The 17,389-nt window shown below is 30.8% G+C and overlaps 1 protein-coding gene across 10 annotated transcripts in view; it reads left to right on the forward strand.

Annotated features, from left to right (window-relative positions):
• The window catches only part of LOC148596471 (uncharacterized), a 281,131-nt gene that overhangs the window by 21,480 nt on the left and 242,262 nt on the right, over nt 1-17,389 (forward strand). For 5 of the 10 annotated variants that reach the window (XM_088564182.1, XM_088564181.1, XM_088564179.1 and 2 more), the window contains 3 exons: nt 4,216-4,314; nt 8,520-8,618; nt 13,227-13,325. In XM_088564182.1, the coding sequence (XP_088420308.1) occupies nt 4,216-4,314; nt 8,520-8,618; nt 13,227-13,325 (297 nt within the window). Of the gene's footprint in view, nt 1-3,905; nt 4,034-4,215; nt 4,315-5,181; nt 8,284-8,519; nt 8,619-12,099; nt 12,182-13,226; nt 13,326-17,389 lie in introns of those variants that run through there. The other 5 variants (XM_088564183.1, XM_088564184.1, XM_088564187.1 and 2 more) reach the window with 4 other exon arrangements.

A 17,389-nucleotide genomic window follows, 5' to 3' on the forward strand; every position in this document is an offset into this window, starting at 1 on the left:
TTACACACCATTTACACACCATTTTAAGGCTTCTTTTACTTGAAGTGGGATAATGTGTCATTTCGTCACTACCAGGAAATAAGAAAACGTATTGTTCCTGATTCCTGTGTACATAGTATTGGCATATATTAATTTGTATTGTTTTTATTATTTAAAATTTAGTTGCGTATGCTTATTGAATTCGACGAAAGAAATCAGATGCGATTAAACGTTTTTAGCTATATCAAAGTTAATCAATTATAACATTCACTGGAAGTAATATATGGACCCTGAAAATATGAAATATCGTTAAAAATATATTGAATTATTTATTTTCTTTATTTTAAATTTCCAATTGTGTCACTTATCCCCTCCATACAGAAAGTATCCCTATGAAGAACTGACTACGTAGTACCCATAAAGTCATTAATAGGTCACCTAACTAAAATGTGTTTTTCTCACAATGTAAACATGCAATCTTCTGAGAAAATAAAAACAAAGATCAGTTCTTTTAATGACTTTAAAATTGTAGCTATTTAATAAGTTGTTTACCAAACAAACAGGTAAACAATTGTGATATGCTATCGAGAACCAATGAGTCCAGGATATAGGACGTTGTTTGTGACGCTCAAAATACACCTATATATACAAAGTCCGGCAATAATAACACTTATCTATCATTAGAAAATAATCAAAAGTTAAAAACTTACTCCATACGGGGTCAACACCTAATTATTTGATATAAATTTTGACATGTTTTCTTTATCATTCCGGACATGCAATTGAATCAATATTATATAAAACCGGAAACTTTGCCTAGCAGAACAAATTTTTGGGGCGTTACAAAAACAAAATTAAAACAAAATCAGAAATCGCTCGAGTGTTTGTCTTCACAGCGTGATGTTGTCTAGTGACTGGGAAATTGTAAAATAACTTATTGACCAGCTAGCTTATGACACGAGGTTACACAGATTAGCATTTATCCAAAGTACTTTGGCATACAGTTTTTAAGTATCGTATTACAAAGAATTGTACCCACATCTTCTTGGACAGATCAAGTTCCTTAAATCGTCTTCAAAATAGTGTGTGCTCCTTGCTCACGTCTGTAGGATAATACATACACTGATAAAGATTTGCTCTAACCTATTTCAATAGCAGCATCTGGCACACCATTTACACTATCATCTTATTATTTCTATGGAGATGCCATCATGGTTACAGACCACCAATTCAACCAAAGAGCATTTGGAACGTACGCAAAAATAGTCCTACGCAGAAATTACCTCCGTTCCCCACAGTGCTGTGAAAAAAGTTTTTATCTTATTTAAAAAATTTAAACAATTTCTGAAAGGAAAAACATTTCTGTACATTTTGCAGGTGCATTTTGCTTCTTGTGATGTGAAGCTTAATCTCCATAATGATTTCTAAATATACCTCTATCTTGTGAAAACACTGGGATTTCCCATGCTATTTATAGACCCTTCACTTCCGGTGACCAGTACTGCACTGCAAGTCTGCTAACCCCACATGCCACTCTGACGATTGTGAGCTGACATATGTAGAATCATGCTGATATATAGTCCTCTGCAGGTTAAAGTTAAGGTAAAGTCCAGAGAAGCCATTGAATATTGTGAAATTAGCATAGAAACCTATGGGAAGTGGAATTAGTGGTTTCTAGCCTCATCTACATATCATCGATGTTGGTTAATTAAAAGATAAGGAACAGTAAATTGGGATGAATTAATTGTAAATCAAATATGCATGACAAATTAAGAAGACAAGTATTACATATACATGTATAATGCATGTGTATAATACATGTATTCTGGTTCGGTCATTTTGAAAAAAAAATATAATGATGTAATTGTGTATAGCCTTCATTGTCTTATAGTGCTAGAGTTTCAAAATTTTAATTTCTTGGCCTATTTATTTCTTATTCCATCTTTGATATTTATGAGAAATTTTGTTTTAATATGTAATTCAATATAGCTTAGAAACATTATTTAAATTCGTTTTAAAATGTTTTTAAAGAATAATATATTAAAATGGTTTTTTTTTATATATCTACAAATATTTATTGAACTTTTCAGAAAGCAGTATTAAAATCATATTTGGAAATATTTTTAACCTGCTTCAAAGGAATGAAATGAAAACATTATCAGAAAATATTTTATCGTAAAATATAACGAACATGTTTATAAAATATCCAAATAATGTTTAGAAAATAGATCCAACAACAGTACAGTGACATGTTATTTAAATATTTCAAAAGCATTTCAAAAACCAGTTCTGAAAACCTTTTTTTTTCAAACTTAAACGGTAAATTTTTCAAAACGTCATAAAAACATTTTGAAAAAAAAACAAAATGTTTAAAAAACGATTTTAAAATGTTCTGTTGAACACGTTTTCGCAAACCAATAAACTCTAAATAAAATATTTCGAAAAAAAATTGTGCTACCTGGGAAGACATCATATGTAAGTGCAGCACACTTAATATTTTGACATTTGAATATCAATGAAACATTGTATATCTATCGGAGTACTAGATAAACCTAAGGATTTCACCCAACTAACATGATTGTAATATAACAAAGCCGTAACAAAAATGATTGTTTCTCATTCTGACAAACTAATATAGCAGATATGTGTCTAATCGAATATTCTCTGTTGTACATACTAGTATCAATGTTTTGCATATTGCAGAGTTTACTGTCAAAATTATTGTAGCAATCAATGATAATTCCCTCCCAAGGAACATTAACACATCTGATCTTTGAAATAATTTAATTCCCATCCTTCTGCTAGATTTACATCATATGTAAGTGCAGCACACTTAATATTTTGACATTTGAATATCAATGAAACATTGTATATCTATCGGAGTACTAGATAAACCTAAGGATTTCACCCAACTAACATGATTGTAATATAACAAAGCCGTAACAAAAATGATTGTTTCTCATTCTGACAAACTAATATAGCAGATATGTGTCTAATCGAATATTCTCTGTTGTACATACTAGTATCAATGTTTTGCATATTGCAGAGTTTACTGTCAAAATTATTGTAGCAATCAATGATAATTCCCTCCCAAGGAACATTAACACATCTGATCTTTGAAATAATTTAATTCCCATCCTTCTGCTAGATTTACTTAACATGGAAAATAATTCGTCACAGACGGAGATGATTGAATTCATTGAAAACCTATCCGAAACAAAGAGTGCGAAAACCCTCGAAGTCGATATTAGTATCTCGGGCTAATACAAATGACAATATCCAAAAAAAGCCCTCTATAATTTTGTAAAACTATACCATAGATGCTGCGTGATTTATATCATATTTTGGAGTCCTTTTTGCGGTTATTTCATTCTGGAATAAACAGTTCTTAAAGCATTTTTATAATGGAAAATTATAAGCGCCATTGTTTGCTTGTTTCTTTATTTTTCTTTATTTTTTTTCAAATGAGTCAAATAAAGTTAAAGTATGGGGGAGTAATTAAACGCAATACAATTACATTACTTCTGAAAAAAAAGAAAACAGATTCGCTCTATATTTACCACAAGAATATTAGAAACAAGAAAAAAACTGTTATTAAAAAAAGTGGAATTTAGCTGTGTACGTTGCAGTCCATTGTAGCATTATAGTAAACATGAATCTTACTGAGAATAACGGCATCATTACCCTCTTCACTTTAATTACGACATAATTACCTTCTTCACTTCAAGCATATTGAATTAAAGTTTGGGTGTAGCAATCAAACTATACTGTCAATAATTGTTTCATTTCCAGTCTGCAGCTGGAGGCAGATCCCTTCAATGAGTCTTACGTATATGTGTTGAATAACATTAATTATTCGGCTTAACCTTGACCTCCGTTAATACATTGATATTTATACACACATTGTTGTTTTATTCTTTCTGCAGGAATACAACAAAATATTGTCCAGACATGACATACATTAAATATATACCAATTCATAAAATGTTACTATATAGCTGCAGAGGCTGGAGAATATGAGCTTGTGAGCTTGTGAGAAATGGGTCTTATAAAGGTACATTTCAATTTTAACATCATATACAGAAATATGAAATAGTTTTCATGACGATTTTGTCAATTACTGTCTTTCTTTAAACAATTATGAAATCAGGTTTATTGTTCACGCGATTTAAAAGCCCGTTAAGCAAATTTGTGTATGTATTGACAGCGATTTCATGTTGAAATGATTTATTTCAGAAATTGACGCCTCTACATCTGGCTGCACAGCAAGGTCATGAACCTGTCATAACCGTATTACTCAAGGCAGGTGCACTAACTGATGCAAAAGATATAACGGTTAGAATATATATATATTATTTCTCAATTGTTATTGTGTCATTTTTTAAATCAACTTCTTACTGAAACATAATTATACATGTAGAGAATTTTGAGGATGCTGAGGATTTTTAAGCTTTTTTTTTTATTATTATTTTTTTTTTTTTTTGTTTTTTTTGTATTTTTGACTTAACTGTATCAACACAAAGATATAACAATACACCACAATTTTCAATGATAAGTCACTCGCTTGCGATGAATGCCTTAAACGTTATCTACTCAAATTTTTAGAAGAATAAATAAAGGAAGCCAAAATTTTTACTGACTAATGCGGCACAGAGTATCATACAATTTGTATCGTTAAATGCGGCCATATATTTATGCATCGAACATTGAAACTTTCTAAAGAAAGATTTTACAGTTTATTATGATGCATTGTTGGAAAGGTAACTTGTTGGTTATTTTTATCCTTTATATTAGGAATGACGTTTATGGATTATTATTTATACTAGAAATGGCGTTTAGGGGCATGAATTTAAATATACTATTAAGATATATCCACTGAAACGTCTGCCAGCTAAGTTCTGGAGAATAGTACGAAGTAAAAAATCGTCAAACTGTTTAACTCTTGTCTTATTCACGGATGAATAGTTCAGCTGTATGTACAGGGATTGAGGTTACAAACATGAAATATCTCGTTTTGTTCGAATATTTTATTTTTGTGTTTTTTACTGGGGATTACAATAAATACAAAGTTAATTTTATCCATGAATTTCTGATCATTCCATTTAATTTATTAGAATAATTGGTTGTTGTAGAAAAATACAGTGTCATAAAAATTACTACAATTTGTACAATTTGACTACGATTTTGTGATCATCGTTTCAGCACCAATTTAAACCATTAAAGTATGAGCCATAGCGTCCATTCGGTATCATACCGAAGAGAAACATTCTGTTCATGTGCATGTATAAACCTTTTCAAGGTACAGTCAAACCTGTATTAAGCAGTCACATCATATTACATGTATTTGTCTTGAAATTTCGGAGGTAGATTCATGTATTTAAAAATATTATCATTCAAAATATCATTCAGATAAAAATATATGACAATAAAAAACGATGTATTTCCTCATTTTCGTTTTATGTTGTGTTCACTGTCTACGTTATTTCCAATGTTCTCTATAATTTCTGCTTTTCATCTGTTTGTGTTTTTCAGACATAAATTTCCTTTACAACGGCACGGGCACCTTTTCCAGTATTTAATTTTTTAATTGCCTCAATTCTTTCCATTTTTCGTCTCTGAGACATTTCGTCGCAATTCAAACTTTCATAATTAAACTGAAGACTGATGTTTTTTACGACCAGTGAGTAAATTTCACACCTTTACTATCGAATATTTAATTTCATTTTCATTGGAATGCCTATTTAATCCCGTCAACAACCTAATTATATATATTTACATGTTCTAAATATTTTTAAAATACGTTACACGGTAATGTTATCGGATCAAGTGATAAACCGGATGTTAACATAATGGCCGGTATAATAAGTCAGAAACACGATTTTGGTCACAAAATAGGTGACCGATAACGGTTACAGACCACCAATTCAACCAATGAGCATTTGGAACGTACGCAAAAATAGTCCTACGCAGAAATTACCCCTGTTCCTCATAGTGCTGTGAAAAAAGTTCTCATCTTATTTAAAAAATTTAAACAGTTTCTGAAAGGAAAAACATTTCTGTACATTTTGTAGGTGCATTTTGCTTCTTGTGATGTGAAGCCTAATCTCCATAATGATTTTTAAATATACCCCTGTCTTGTGAAAACACTGGGATTTCCCATGCTATTTATAGACCCTTCACTTCCGGTGACCAGTACTGCACTGCAAGTCTGCTAACCCCACATGCCATTCTGAGGATTGTGAGCTGACATATGTAGAATCATGCTGATATATAGTCCTCTGCAGGTTAAAGTTAAGGTAAAGTCCATAGAAGCCATTGAATATTGTGAAATTAGCATAGAAGCCTATGGAAAGTGGAATTAGTGGTTTTTAGCCTAACCGCGTTAGGGAGGTGACCATTGATTTGAGTTAACAAAAATAGATAAAAGAGTTGGGGGGATTGAAATGACCGTTAAGAGAAGGAGACCGTTGATTTGAGGTGACCGATAGAGGAGGTTTGACTGTAATTGGCAAAATGTGGCTGCAAACACTAAATTTGGTTCAACTACTTAAAATAAAAACAAAATGAACATCAATACAGTTGTCATAGAAAGTTCAAATTAAATTGCTGTTCAGATAAATAGTTTCCGGTTTATCTTATTTGAATATTTAAATTTCTTTCAAACTCAACACTTTTTTATTGAGCCATTCAAATGTATGAGGTTATTACACAATTTAATTTGAATGCATATCACGTTCTATCTGTGTATTTTTTTTCTGTTACAAACGTTACTTAATCTTTTTTTTTTAATTCCGTTTAGTAGTTCCAGAAGGGATGTTTGAAGAAAATGTAAACGACGACAACGAACCTATTACTTTTTTGAATTACCAAATCTTACAAATATCTCTCTAAGTATAAATACAAATGTGTCTTACATATCAACGGAAATTTCCTTTTCGTTGGAAACCATGTTTTGTGGTTTGGCCTACCAACAAAACCACGAAATTGGTACCCATGAACAATAGTACTTTCACAGTAGTTGTCACTGGAATTTTAAAAGTTTATAATATTCTTCTTTAGGGTTTTCTGCGAAACGTGTTTCGTTACAGATTCAATCTATCGAAAAAATCTAGTCGTAGTTTCTATAATAAGAACATACTGTTGAGACAAAAGTTCCTTTTTTTGCATATTTCTGAAAAAAACTGTTTAAGACAATTCTGATATAGGGTAAAAGTGTTTAGCGTGATGAGATATACCCGTGGGCAATATGTTCATGCAAATCCATTGACTAATATCCCATATGTAATCCTGCACAGAATTTCGAATTTCCATGTGGATTGTTGATTTGGCTAGAAAATTGACTGCTTTTACAAAACAAATGAAATATTGGACAGACAGCAGTTTACACATAAATCTCCAAAATCGCGAGGTAAAGCCAAAGTCTGAAATGTAGTAAGTGTGTTCACCATGATGATTTCTACATAATCTCAAATTTTCTCGACTCTTAGGGACTAATAGCAGTTGTCATGGTAGTGATCAACCAAACCAAAACAACCAGCTTCAAACAAAACTGTAATCGTTTGTAAAGCGCATCATCTTAATTGCCTCGTTAAGGAATATGACATTGATATTAACACTCCCAAGTATTCTACTTACGAACGTACTACTTTTGACAAAGATTAAATCCTTAACAACTATAAGTCCTTCATGTCTTCTATCAACATCGAAACACAATGTGAAAACTAACCTTACTTGTATTGGACTCCAAAACATCATAAAAATCCACACAAAAAAGTATTTACCTAGATCTTTATCTTGCTAGAGGAAGGAGGTGTCAATTCACCTTACCAATAATGTGTGCATGATCGCATGTCCATTTCTTAATGAATAAATAAAACCAGGAACATCTGTAGGAGAATGATTTTTTAACAAGTATTTTAATATCAACTTTGTTTTCAATCATTTACTATTACATAAACATATTTTATTTAATTGTTTAACTTGCAGCCATTTAAAGAATATTAAAAGTTATCTTTTGGCAAAAATATTTAAAAATCGCAACAACACGTGGACAGAAATGAATAAAACAACATACAAATGAAAATTGAAAATTAATCGATGCTTAATATCACAATAATATAATATTATAGAAATATATTTTCACATTGTATTATTTCATGTTATTTGCATCAAAAATGTACTTCTTAGTAATGAATTGTTAACTTTATTTTTACTTTGAATTATAGATTATAATTATTTACGTTATTTGTATTGGAACTTAAACCCAGTTTGGTTTACCAGGATGACTGTCAACATACAAGAAATGTAATTAACCAATAGAGATACAAAACTAACAATAACAGATTTAATAATAATTATGACAAAGATTGTTTATGCCTTGAAGCATGTCAAATTATGAGAAGACGGCATTAAATAATGTGACAAGAATTCGGGAGAAAAACACATTTCATGAGGTCGAGATTTACTTTGTACTCATAACAATCTCCAATGATAAACAACAGGTGATGCTGTCATATTGATATTATGTGTATATACTTTAGGGTTGGACATCTCTACATTTTGCTGCACACGCAGGACACGTGCCTGTCATTCTATATTTACTCAGCAATGGTGCTTTACTTGAAGAGAAGACAAACGAGGTAATTATCATGTTAATCTCACTAGATGATCTTACAAACATTGAAAATTAGAGCCTATTTCTTTGAACTGAAAAGTTCATCGTGGGGCTAAACAAATTATTTTCGAACTCTGTTGATCGTTTAACCGTCCCCACCCACCCCCTGCATGGATAAGACCTCATCACTTTTAAATTTTATGGGAAAATGAGTGCATAATTGTTTAAAATTTGTGGACCGTAACCCTCGTTTGATAAAATTTTAAATATACCTACATACAAATTATAAGGTGTCCATACTAAACAGTTAATAAAAAAATGTTAAATTATTGTGATTTTATTTCTATCTAGAGCTAAATCCACAACAAATCAATAACAATGTGACTAAAAGCATGAGTAACATTAAAAAAATAAAACAGAGTTGATAATCAAACATTTTGCACAAACTTAATAGTTACGTGTCACTTTTAGACAATTAAACAGGTGTTTAGTATAACAGAAATGTATGTGTCTCTCTATCTCCGAACTATGAATTATTTTTGAAAAAACATCGCATCAACTAAAAATAACATGAGATATAGCATACTGCTGAAAATGTGAAGTCAGCCTCGTATCGTATCTAGAACTACACTTTTACATAGATGGTTATGAAAAGCTGAAGACCAAACTGTACGACAAACGCGATAACTTTTCATTCCGTATTGTCAACTTTTCCTTCATCTGTGGATATATTTCTTCAGCACCTGCGCATGGAAATTTCATATCACAACTTAAAGCCAAAGCATACCGAAACTACGCATACGTTTTGTATCGCGCTAGACTACTTACAATTAGGCTTAACAAATAAGGTTATGTTGCTACAAAATTTAAGTTATAACTACAAAAGTTTTATGATTGTCGTCGATCGCTACGATGTAACCATTTGCACCATCATGATAACTGATTTGATTAATTTGTCGTAGTTTTCTTCCCTCTTTCGTCTACCCTGGACATGACTTTTTATGACAATTCGGCGGTCGTTTCTAGAAAAAAAAGGACGCTTACATACCGGTTAACCTGGTCTATGCTCCCAGTATTTACTGGTGTCTGAGTTGTTTATTTACTTTTGATACTTTGTATGAATTGTCTTCTTGTGGAATCGGAATACTTTGTCAATCTACTCTGATTTGTACCAAAACTATGCTTATAATAAGTAATATCACTCAAGCAATGGATGCCTTCTGCGTTAAGTACTTAAATCGTCAGGTGGACAAATAAATGGCCAAGATATTTATTCTTAATTTTAAAGAACATAATTTAATAATATTTGTATCGTTAAATGCAACGCTTGAGTATTTATTGCGACTATGATTTTAAATGCTTTGGACATTGCTATCCTCCTCCCCTGATTTTACTGTTATAATATTTGGTTGGAACATCTGTCTGTTATTTTCGTAATAAGAATACAAAATAATAGTTGGCAAACTACACCTCCTGGAACGTGTAACGTTGCCAATCCCATGCACAGGTAGCACACGAAAAACGATCCCAGGAAATATGCACACGAAGCACACGATACACGAAACGCGTTGCACGAAGCACGATTAAAGAATGATCGTGTCCGCCGGAAGTATTCTTCTCAAAAAATGGTATATTTCAAAATCTGACTTGTTAAACGAAACTAATAATAATTCATGATATACAGTGTACGTGTTCGTCGTGTTTTGTTGATTGCTATAACATCTTATGTATGATTTTAGTTACTTTATGGCTCCTTGATTAGCCTTACATGTAACTTTACATTAATGTGTATTATGCTTTAATAAATACATTCGATATACACAATTTCTAAATTTCTATCAATGTTTTGATATAAAAGCACGTTAATTTTCGTTATACAATGTACGAAGTATGACAATGTTAAAAGTTAGTTTATTAGTGTTTTTACTATACAATCATTTCGTTTGCATATGAAATAAATAGAACTATATGTATGCGTTAAAAATTTCCATATTTTTTGTATACAGTATTGGAAAATAATATTTTGTTTTAAATAATTTAGTTATTTTAACTAATGCGATACCATTTTATTTATCTAATGAAAATATTGCATTCTTGATATGAAAGAATGTCCACTTCATTATACATGGTTCATCTTTAAAAAAAAAAATCATTAGTCTCTGAGTATAAAGACATTAAAATGTTGATTAGAACGATAAAGGATATATAAAATCAATCGATGACAAATGTAAAATGACAAATAATCGTTTCGTGTATCTTTAAGCGAATTCAATAAAATGCAAAAATCAAATTTAATGCATTCATGTACGTCGCTTAGCAAATATATGAAAAAAAATCGTCAACTGAAACCAACCATTCGTCAGAAAACATATTGAGTGATCATTGGTCACGTGATGTAAAACGGTCTTGGTCTTCATTAATATAGTGTTTCACAATGATAGACATTGGGATTTAAACAAATTTATCCACAAGAAATCAAACTAATCAACCTTCAAGTTATACCACTGACTATTGCTAAAGTATGTGCTGTCATGTTTACTCTTATTGACGCAACGACAAAATAGGTAACGTCATGTAAGAAATAAGTCTAGAAACACCCGCCGAGTTGCTCATACAAAGTCAAGTCCGGGGTAGACAAACGAAGAAAGGAAAACTATGACCCGTTGAATAAATAAGTTTATGGTGCAGATGGATCCACGAGGTCATGATGATGACCATAAAAACTTCTGTAGCGATGACTTCAATCTTGTAGCAACATAACTCTGTTCAAGAAGCCTATTTGTTAGAGTTCTAGCGCGATACCAAAAAGTCTGCGTAGTTTCGACAAGCTCTGGCATAACGTAGGAGTTGTGATATGAACACAGATGAAAGGAAAGTTGACAATTCTGAATAAAACGTCATCACGTTTGTAAATATTGATTTTTTTTATTTAAATGTAAAACAAAAATGGTAGCTTAACATGTACATGGGACGCAATATTATAAAACCAAAAAATATGTTAATCTCATAAAAAGCGCAATCCAAACCTTCATGTATTAAATTCATGCCTACACCCGGTGCTGCTTTTTTAAAGGAAGGTCAACCGATCGTGTTCACTAAATGGATACAAATGACATTGACTTCTTTGAAATATACCATGACAAACAATATCAATCATTTGAACAAAATATAATGAATCAATGTTATTTATTTTAATTGTTTTACATTTGCTCTAGTGAAAACAACACATTGCTGAATACTTGTTTTATTCGTGTATGAGTAGTTCAACAACATGTAAACGAAATACACTTACAAACATGAAATATCTCGTTTTTCCATTATTTTTTGTGTTATTTATTCGGGATTCTATTTCAATAAATACAGAGTAAATTTCATGCATGGATTTCTGATTTGACCATTCCATTTGATTTGTTAAAATGATTAGTTGTCATAGAAAAGTACAGTGTGTCATAAAAATTACTACAATTTGTACGGTGCAACACCTGTTTATTTCATTTAATTTTCAGCAATAACGTCCTTTCGGTTTCGGTATTATAATGAAGAGAAACAATCAGTTCAACTGCATGTACATGTATACATCTTTTTAAGGTAATCGTGATAATTTGGCTACAAACACTAAATTTGGTTCGGTTACTTTAAAATAAAAACAAAAAAAAAAAACATCAAGGTAGGAGGCCTTAGCTTAGCCTTACTTGTCACAGAAAGTTTACATTAAATTGTCATTCAGACTTCCGGTTCATTATACATGTGTTTGATAAACCTTAATTTCATTCGAATTCAAGCCTTTGTTTTAGCCTTACAAATTGAGATAATTTCATTTGAATGCAAGTCACGTTTTATCGGCGTATTTTTGTCATGATACAAAAGCTATTTTTTCACGTTTTCTGCTTTGTTATCTAATGCTGACTAATTCCAGGGATATTTGCCCATACGTTATGTTAGGACATCTCTATATTTATCATCTGATTGAAGTTCTTATTTATGTCCAGTTCAGGAAATTGAAATTAAATTAAATTTTCTTCCTGTATTTTTAATTTTACTAAACCTTTACTTCTGTACTTTTATTGAAAAAAAAATGTTTCTACAAAATATGATCGAATGATATCATTGACCGCGAGACTGTAGACAAGACACAAACGGTGAGTTTTTACTTTGCATCGGGTATACATAAAGAACCAAGTAAATCAAATAGCTTAGAAGCCGATCTCTTTTTAACACTGTTGTGAACTTATAAGTATGGAGAATGCAATTCTTGTTGCAACGGATAGAATCTGTTTTTATACTATTGAATTTCGTCCTGTATCAGTTTTACAAAACATATTGTTCGTGCATAAGTATCACAACTTTCCATGCCTATCACCTCAATCATACTGCTTTCGTTGTTCTATTAAAGTTCTATGATAAACATATATTAAATATTATCGAATGCTAGATTGCTTTGTTAGATCTGATATTTTATATGACCATTTCATATGAAGTACTATGTAGTAAATTTTGAAAAGATGATTTAAAGTCATCTTAAATCACATTCTAGACCTGATATATATTTAATATTCATGCAATTTAAAACCCCTTTAAATAAATGTGTATATGTATTTGACAGCGATTTCATGTTTTAAACGATTTATTTCAGAAAAAGACGCCTCTACACCTGGCTGCATTGAATGGCCATGAACCTGTCGTTTCCGTATTACTCATGGAAGGTGCACTGATTGATGAAAAAGATTTTTTGGTAGGAATACATATTGTATTTTCAATTGTTATTGTGTCATTTTTTAATCAACTTCTTACTGTATTGTCGACTCAACACAAATTTAATTTCGATCATGACGATTATATAAAAACATTACTAAAAGCATGACCTTACATTGACGTTTTTGGATTATTACTTATAGGAATGACGTTTTGGGGCATGTATTTGAATATACTGTTAAGATATATCGACTGGAACATCCTTCTGCTAATTTCTGAAGTATAATAAAACAAATAAAAAAAAATCGTCAAACTGTTTAACTCTTGTTTTATACACGGATGAATGGTGAAGCTACATGTTTACGGAATGTGGTTATAAATATGAAATATCTCGATTTTTTCGATTGTTTTTGTGTTATTTACTGGGGATTCAATTTCAATAAATACAAAGTTAATTTGATGCATGGATTTCTCTGTTGATCATTTCATTAATTTGTTAAAAATATTGGTTGTCGCAGAAAAATACAGTGTGTCATAAAATTATTACAACTTGTACAATTTCGCTACAACTGTGTGATAAAATCATCGGTGCAGCACCTTTTTAGACCATTAAAATATGAACCATAGCGTCCATGCGGTATTATAACGAAGAGAAACTATCAGTTCAAGTGCATGTATAAACCTTTTTAGGGTAATCGACATAATTTGTTTTGACTACTTTAAAATAAAAACAAAACGAACATCAAGGTAGGAGGCCTTAGTAGTTGTCACAGAAAGATCACATCAAATTGTTATTTATATAAATAGTTTCCGGTTCATCTTACTTTAAATATCTTTACTTCATTTAAATTCAACACTTTGTATAGAGCCTGTCAAATTTATAAGGTTAACACATAATTTGTTTTTAATGCATGCCACGTTTTATCAGTGTATTTTGTTTTTTTACACGAGTTATATAATCATGTTCGGACAATGGTACCCCAAAATTTTCCCATAATTGAATTTTCTTTCAATTTGCACATGATATCACAGTAACTGTAGTACATCTTTTGACAAATACTTAAGAAAATTCACAGTCCAGGTTTTTTAACAGTAAGGACTAAAATATTGCTATTTTTGGAAACCTGAACCATTAGCCAAACGGATCTATATCTGATATTTTAGGGTCATTTTTACGAGTTGTTTAACTGCACATTAAGTCGAATTCACTTCAAATGGATTAATGTTTAAGATTTAACATGAACTTTGTATTATATTTATGTAGTCAATGAATAATTGGCTTTTATTGTACCAAACTAACAAAAGGGAGCATATTTAAGCAATTTGCCTATATAAAAATCTCTAATTTAACATCGCAAAAAACTCAATAATTAAATTTTCATACAAAACTGATATAATATGGACTATTCAAATACAAATCTATAAACAAAGTTTCGAAGGAGTTCACCATGTAGTTATGTTTTTTTATGTTTTAAATGATCGTGGGGTTCGCATTGAAAAAAAAATATTTCTCAGTCAAATTAATGGCTAAAGTCATGCAAATATTTAGTAAGATTACAAAATATACAAAGGAATCTTGGTTGGCAGTTGAAACGGCATTTTAAAATATTTTCCCACCTAATGAAAGACATATTCCTCAATGTACTCATTCGAAACATTTAATCAGTACTTCAATTTCCTAATTTATAAAGAGTTGCTGGGGGCTGACACCTTTGTTATAAAATTTTAATCCTTGTTTTGAGTTATTTCCCTTTAACATCAAGGTCAGTTTCAGGCTTGCAATTGAGAGCCTTTCAAACGTTCTATGTTCTTAAAATCCTTTTAGTTTGGATTACCTCCCCTATCTTAAGATTCGTATCTATCTCCAGTTCTGGATATTAAAATTTCATAATTTTCTTTATTAAGAGGGGGAAAAAGAAAAAAATAGGCATGTAAACTCTCCTGTACATTTTTTTTTACTAAACCCCTACGTCTGTACTCTAATTTGAAAAAAAGTTTCTACAAAATACGATCGAATGATATCATAGGGTAGAGTTCTATCAATTTACCACCTAAGAGTGTAAAAACAAACGAAAGCAGAGTTTTTACTTTGCATCGAGCATACACAAGGAACCTTGTAAAACCAACAGTTTAGAAGCCGATCTGTTTTTAACATTGTTGTTATGAGTATGGAGTATGTGATTCTTGTTGCAGTAGTTAATGTCTGTTAATGTCAAAACTGATGAATTTTGTCCTCTAGGAGTTTTACAAAACATCTCCAATATTGTCGAATGATTGATTTTTTTATATAAATCTGATATTTTATATGACCATTTCCTTCGAAATTTTGTAAAGATGTTAATTTGTTGTCGCATGATTTATTGCTATATTATATCAAATTCAAGACTGTATGCCGAAGTTTGCCGATATGTAGTTTGATCTATCCCATGTTTTATGGTAGTTTTTTCTGAATTTTTATCCATCTATCTTTTTCGGACAATTGTCATCCATTTCCCGTATAGGATATTTCTTTTACATCGTAATTCTTCGTTGGATGGAATGACCAACTGTACCCAAGACTTTTACCGGATTAAGGTATAGCAAGAGGAATCCAACACTAGCACCAATACCTTCTACCAGAGATTATCGTAGGAATTACATTATTGAATCTGGTGTTAATACAACAAATACATATTCAGGCGTTGGAATGTCGAAATAAGGGAAATATTTGAAAATAAAACATGCCATTTTTTTTATTTGTTTAATACAGTCAGGGTTTTTCAAACATCCCCCCAGCATCACTACTTGATTGTTATTGGGTTATGTGAACATGAATATATTCCTCACTATATTATATTAATTTGAAAGACTGCACTTATCATGCTTACTCACTCTCTCTCTTATGCTCAATAGACAATCATTCCATGATACATACATATTATGTCTTGTTTCTTTTTTTTTTTTTTTAATTTATTAAACACATTTCAACAAAAAAAACAAAACAACAAAAAAAAAACAAATACAAAAACAAATACAAAAACAAAAACCAAGTAAAAAAATGTTTTATAGTCTCGATACTCTGATTACAAAAATAACACAAATTTGAATATTTTATATGAATCTTGTACAAAAACATATTTGTAGTTACACCTCGATGTAAAAACTTGTATTGGAAATTACTACAACAGTTCTTATTTAGGGGAATTTTTTTTTCCATCAGTAATTTCAGTATGTAATTCACTTTCCCATGTCAAACATTTTTCATAGGAAGTTAACATTCTAATTTCACTAAATGACGATAAATAAATCTAATACATTTATTATTAACAAGAAGTTTCAAATATGAATCCTCAGCCGTGTTTATCACTGTTTTTGTCTTTTAATAAATTGCCTCCAATTAATAGGAGTACTTGATATTAAGGAGACATATTTAACAAAATTTGTGTTCTGTAAATGTGAGAAATTGTTTCCTGACTATATCAAATATATCACTAAGGTATTTGACATCTGAATCTTCCCACTTAATAAAGTAAGAAAAATCTTGTAAAGGTAAAACATCTGAGCTTAAGCACTCATTGATATATGTAAGTTTTTGTATTGTTCAAGATAACGATAAGGCATAAAACACATCTTTCCAAAACGAATTCCTAATATTCTTAGATACTTCTAATAACTTCCCCGTTTGAAAAGAAAAGGTCTCAACCTCTCAAAGTCTCTTAATTTAATATCAAGCAAACTGCCACTCTCCTTCTTTTTGTAAAAAGAGCCTTCTCACCAACATAATTTTCAAATACATAATACAAGAATGTAGATGGACCATCTTTAAACCACCATTGTCTATGTCAACTTTGAATGTTTTACGTTTTATCGTTTTAGTTTTTCCATCTCATATGTAACTGTAAAACATTCTATCTAAGTCATTAATCAAAGATTGAAAATAATACCTGATAAACATTTATTAAGTGTCAGACTAGTCTGACTGTTTTCCCCATTAATACCCTCGACCTCAAAAAATGATGATTATAGAAGGATTGAAATTGGATGCTTACCAGTTGTTTTTTTTTATAATTTGAGTAATGATAGCCTTTCTTCAAATAGTAAAAGCTTGAACATTATCTACATAAA

Source organism: Perna viridis, chromosome 15 (genome assembly GCF_037379345.1).
Source record: "Perna viridis isolate PV_CMFRI_1.1 ecotype Kerala chromosome 15, ASM3737934v1, whole genome shotgun sequence".
NCBI classification, from domain to species: domain Eukaryota; kingdom Metazoa; phylum Mollusca; class Bivalvia; order Mytilida; family Mytilidae; genus Perna; species Perna viridis.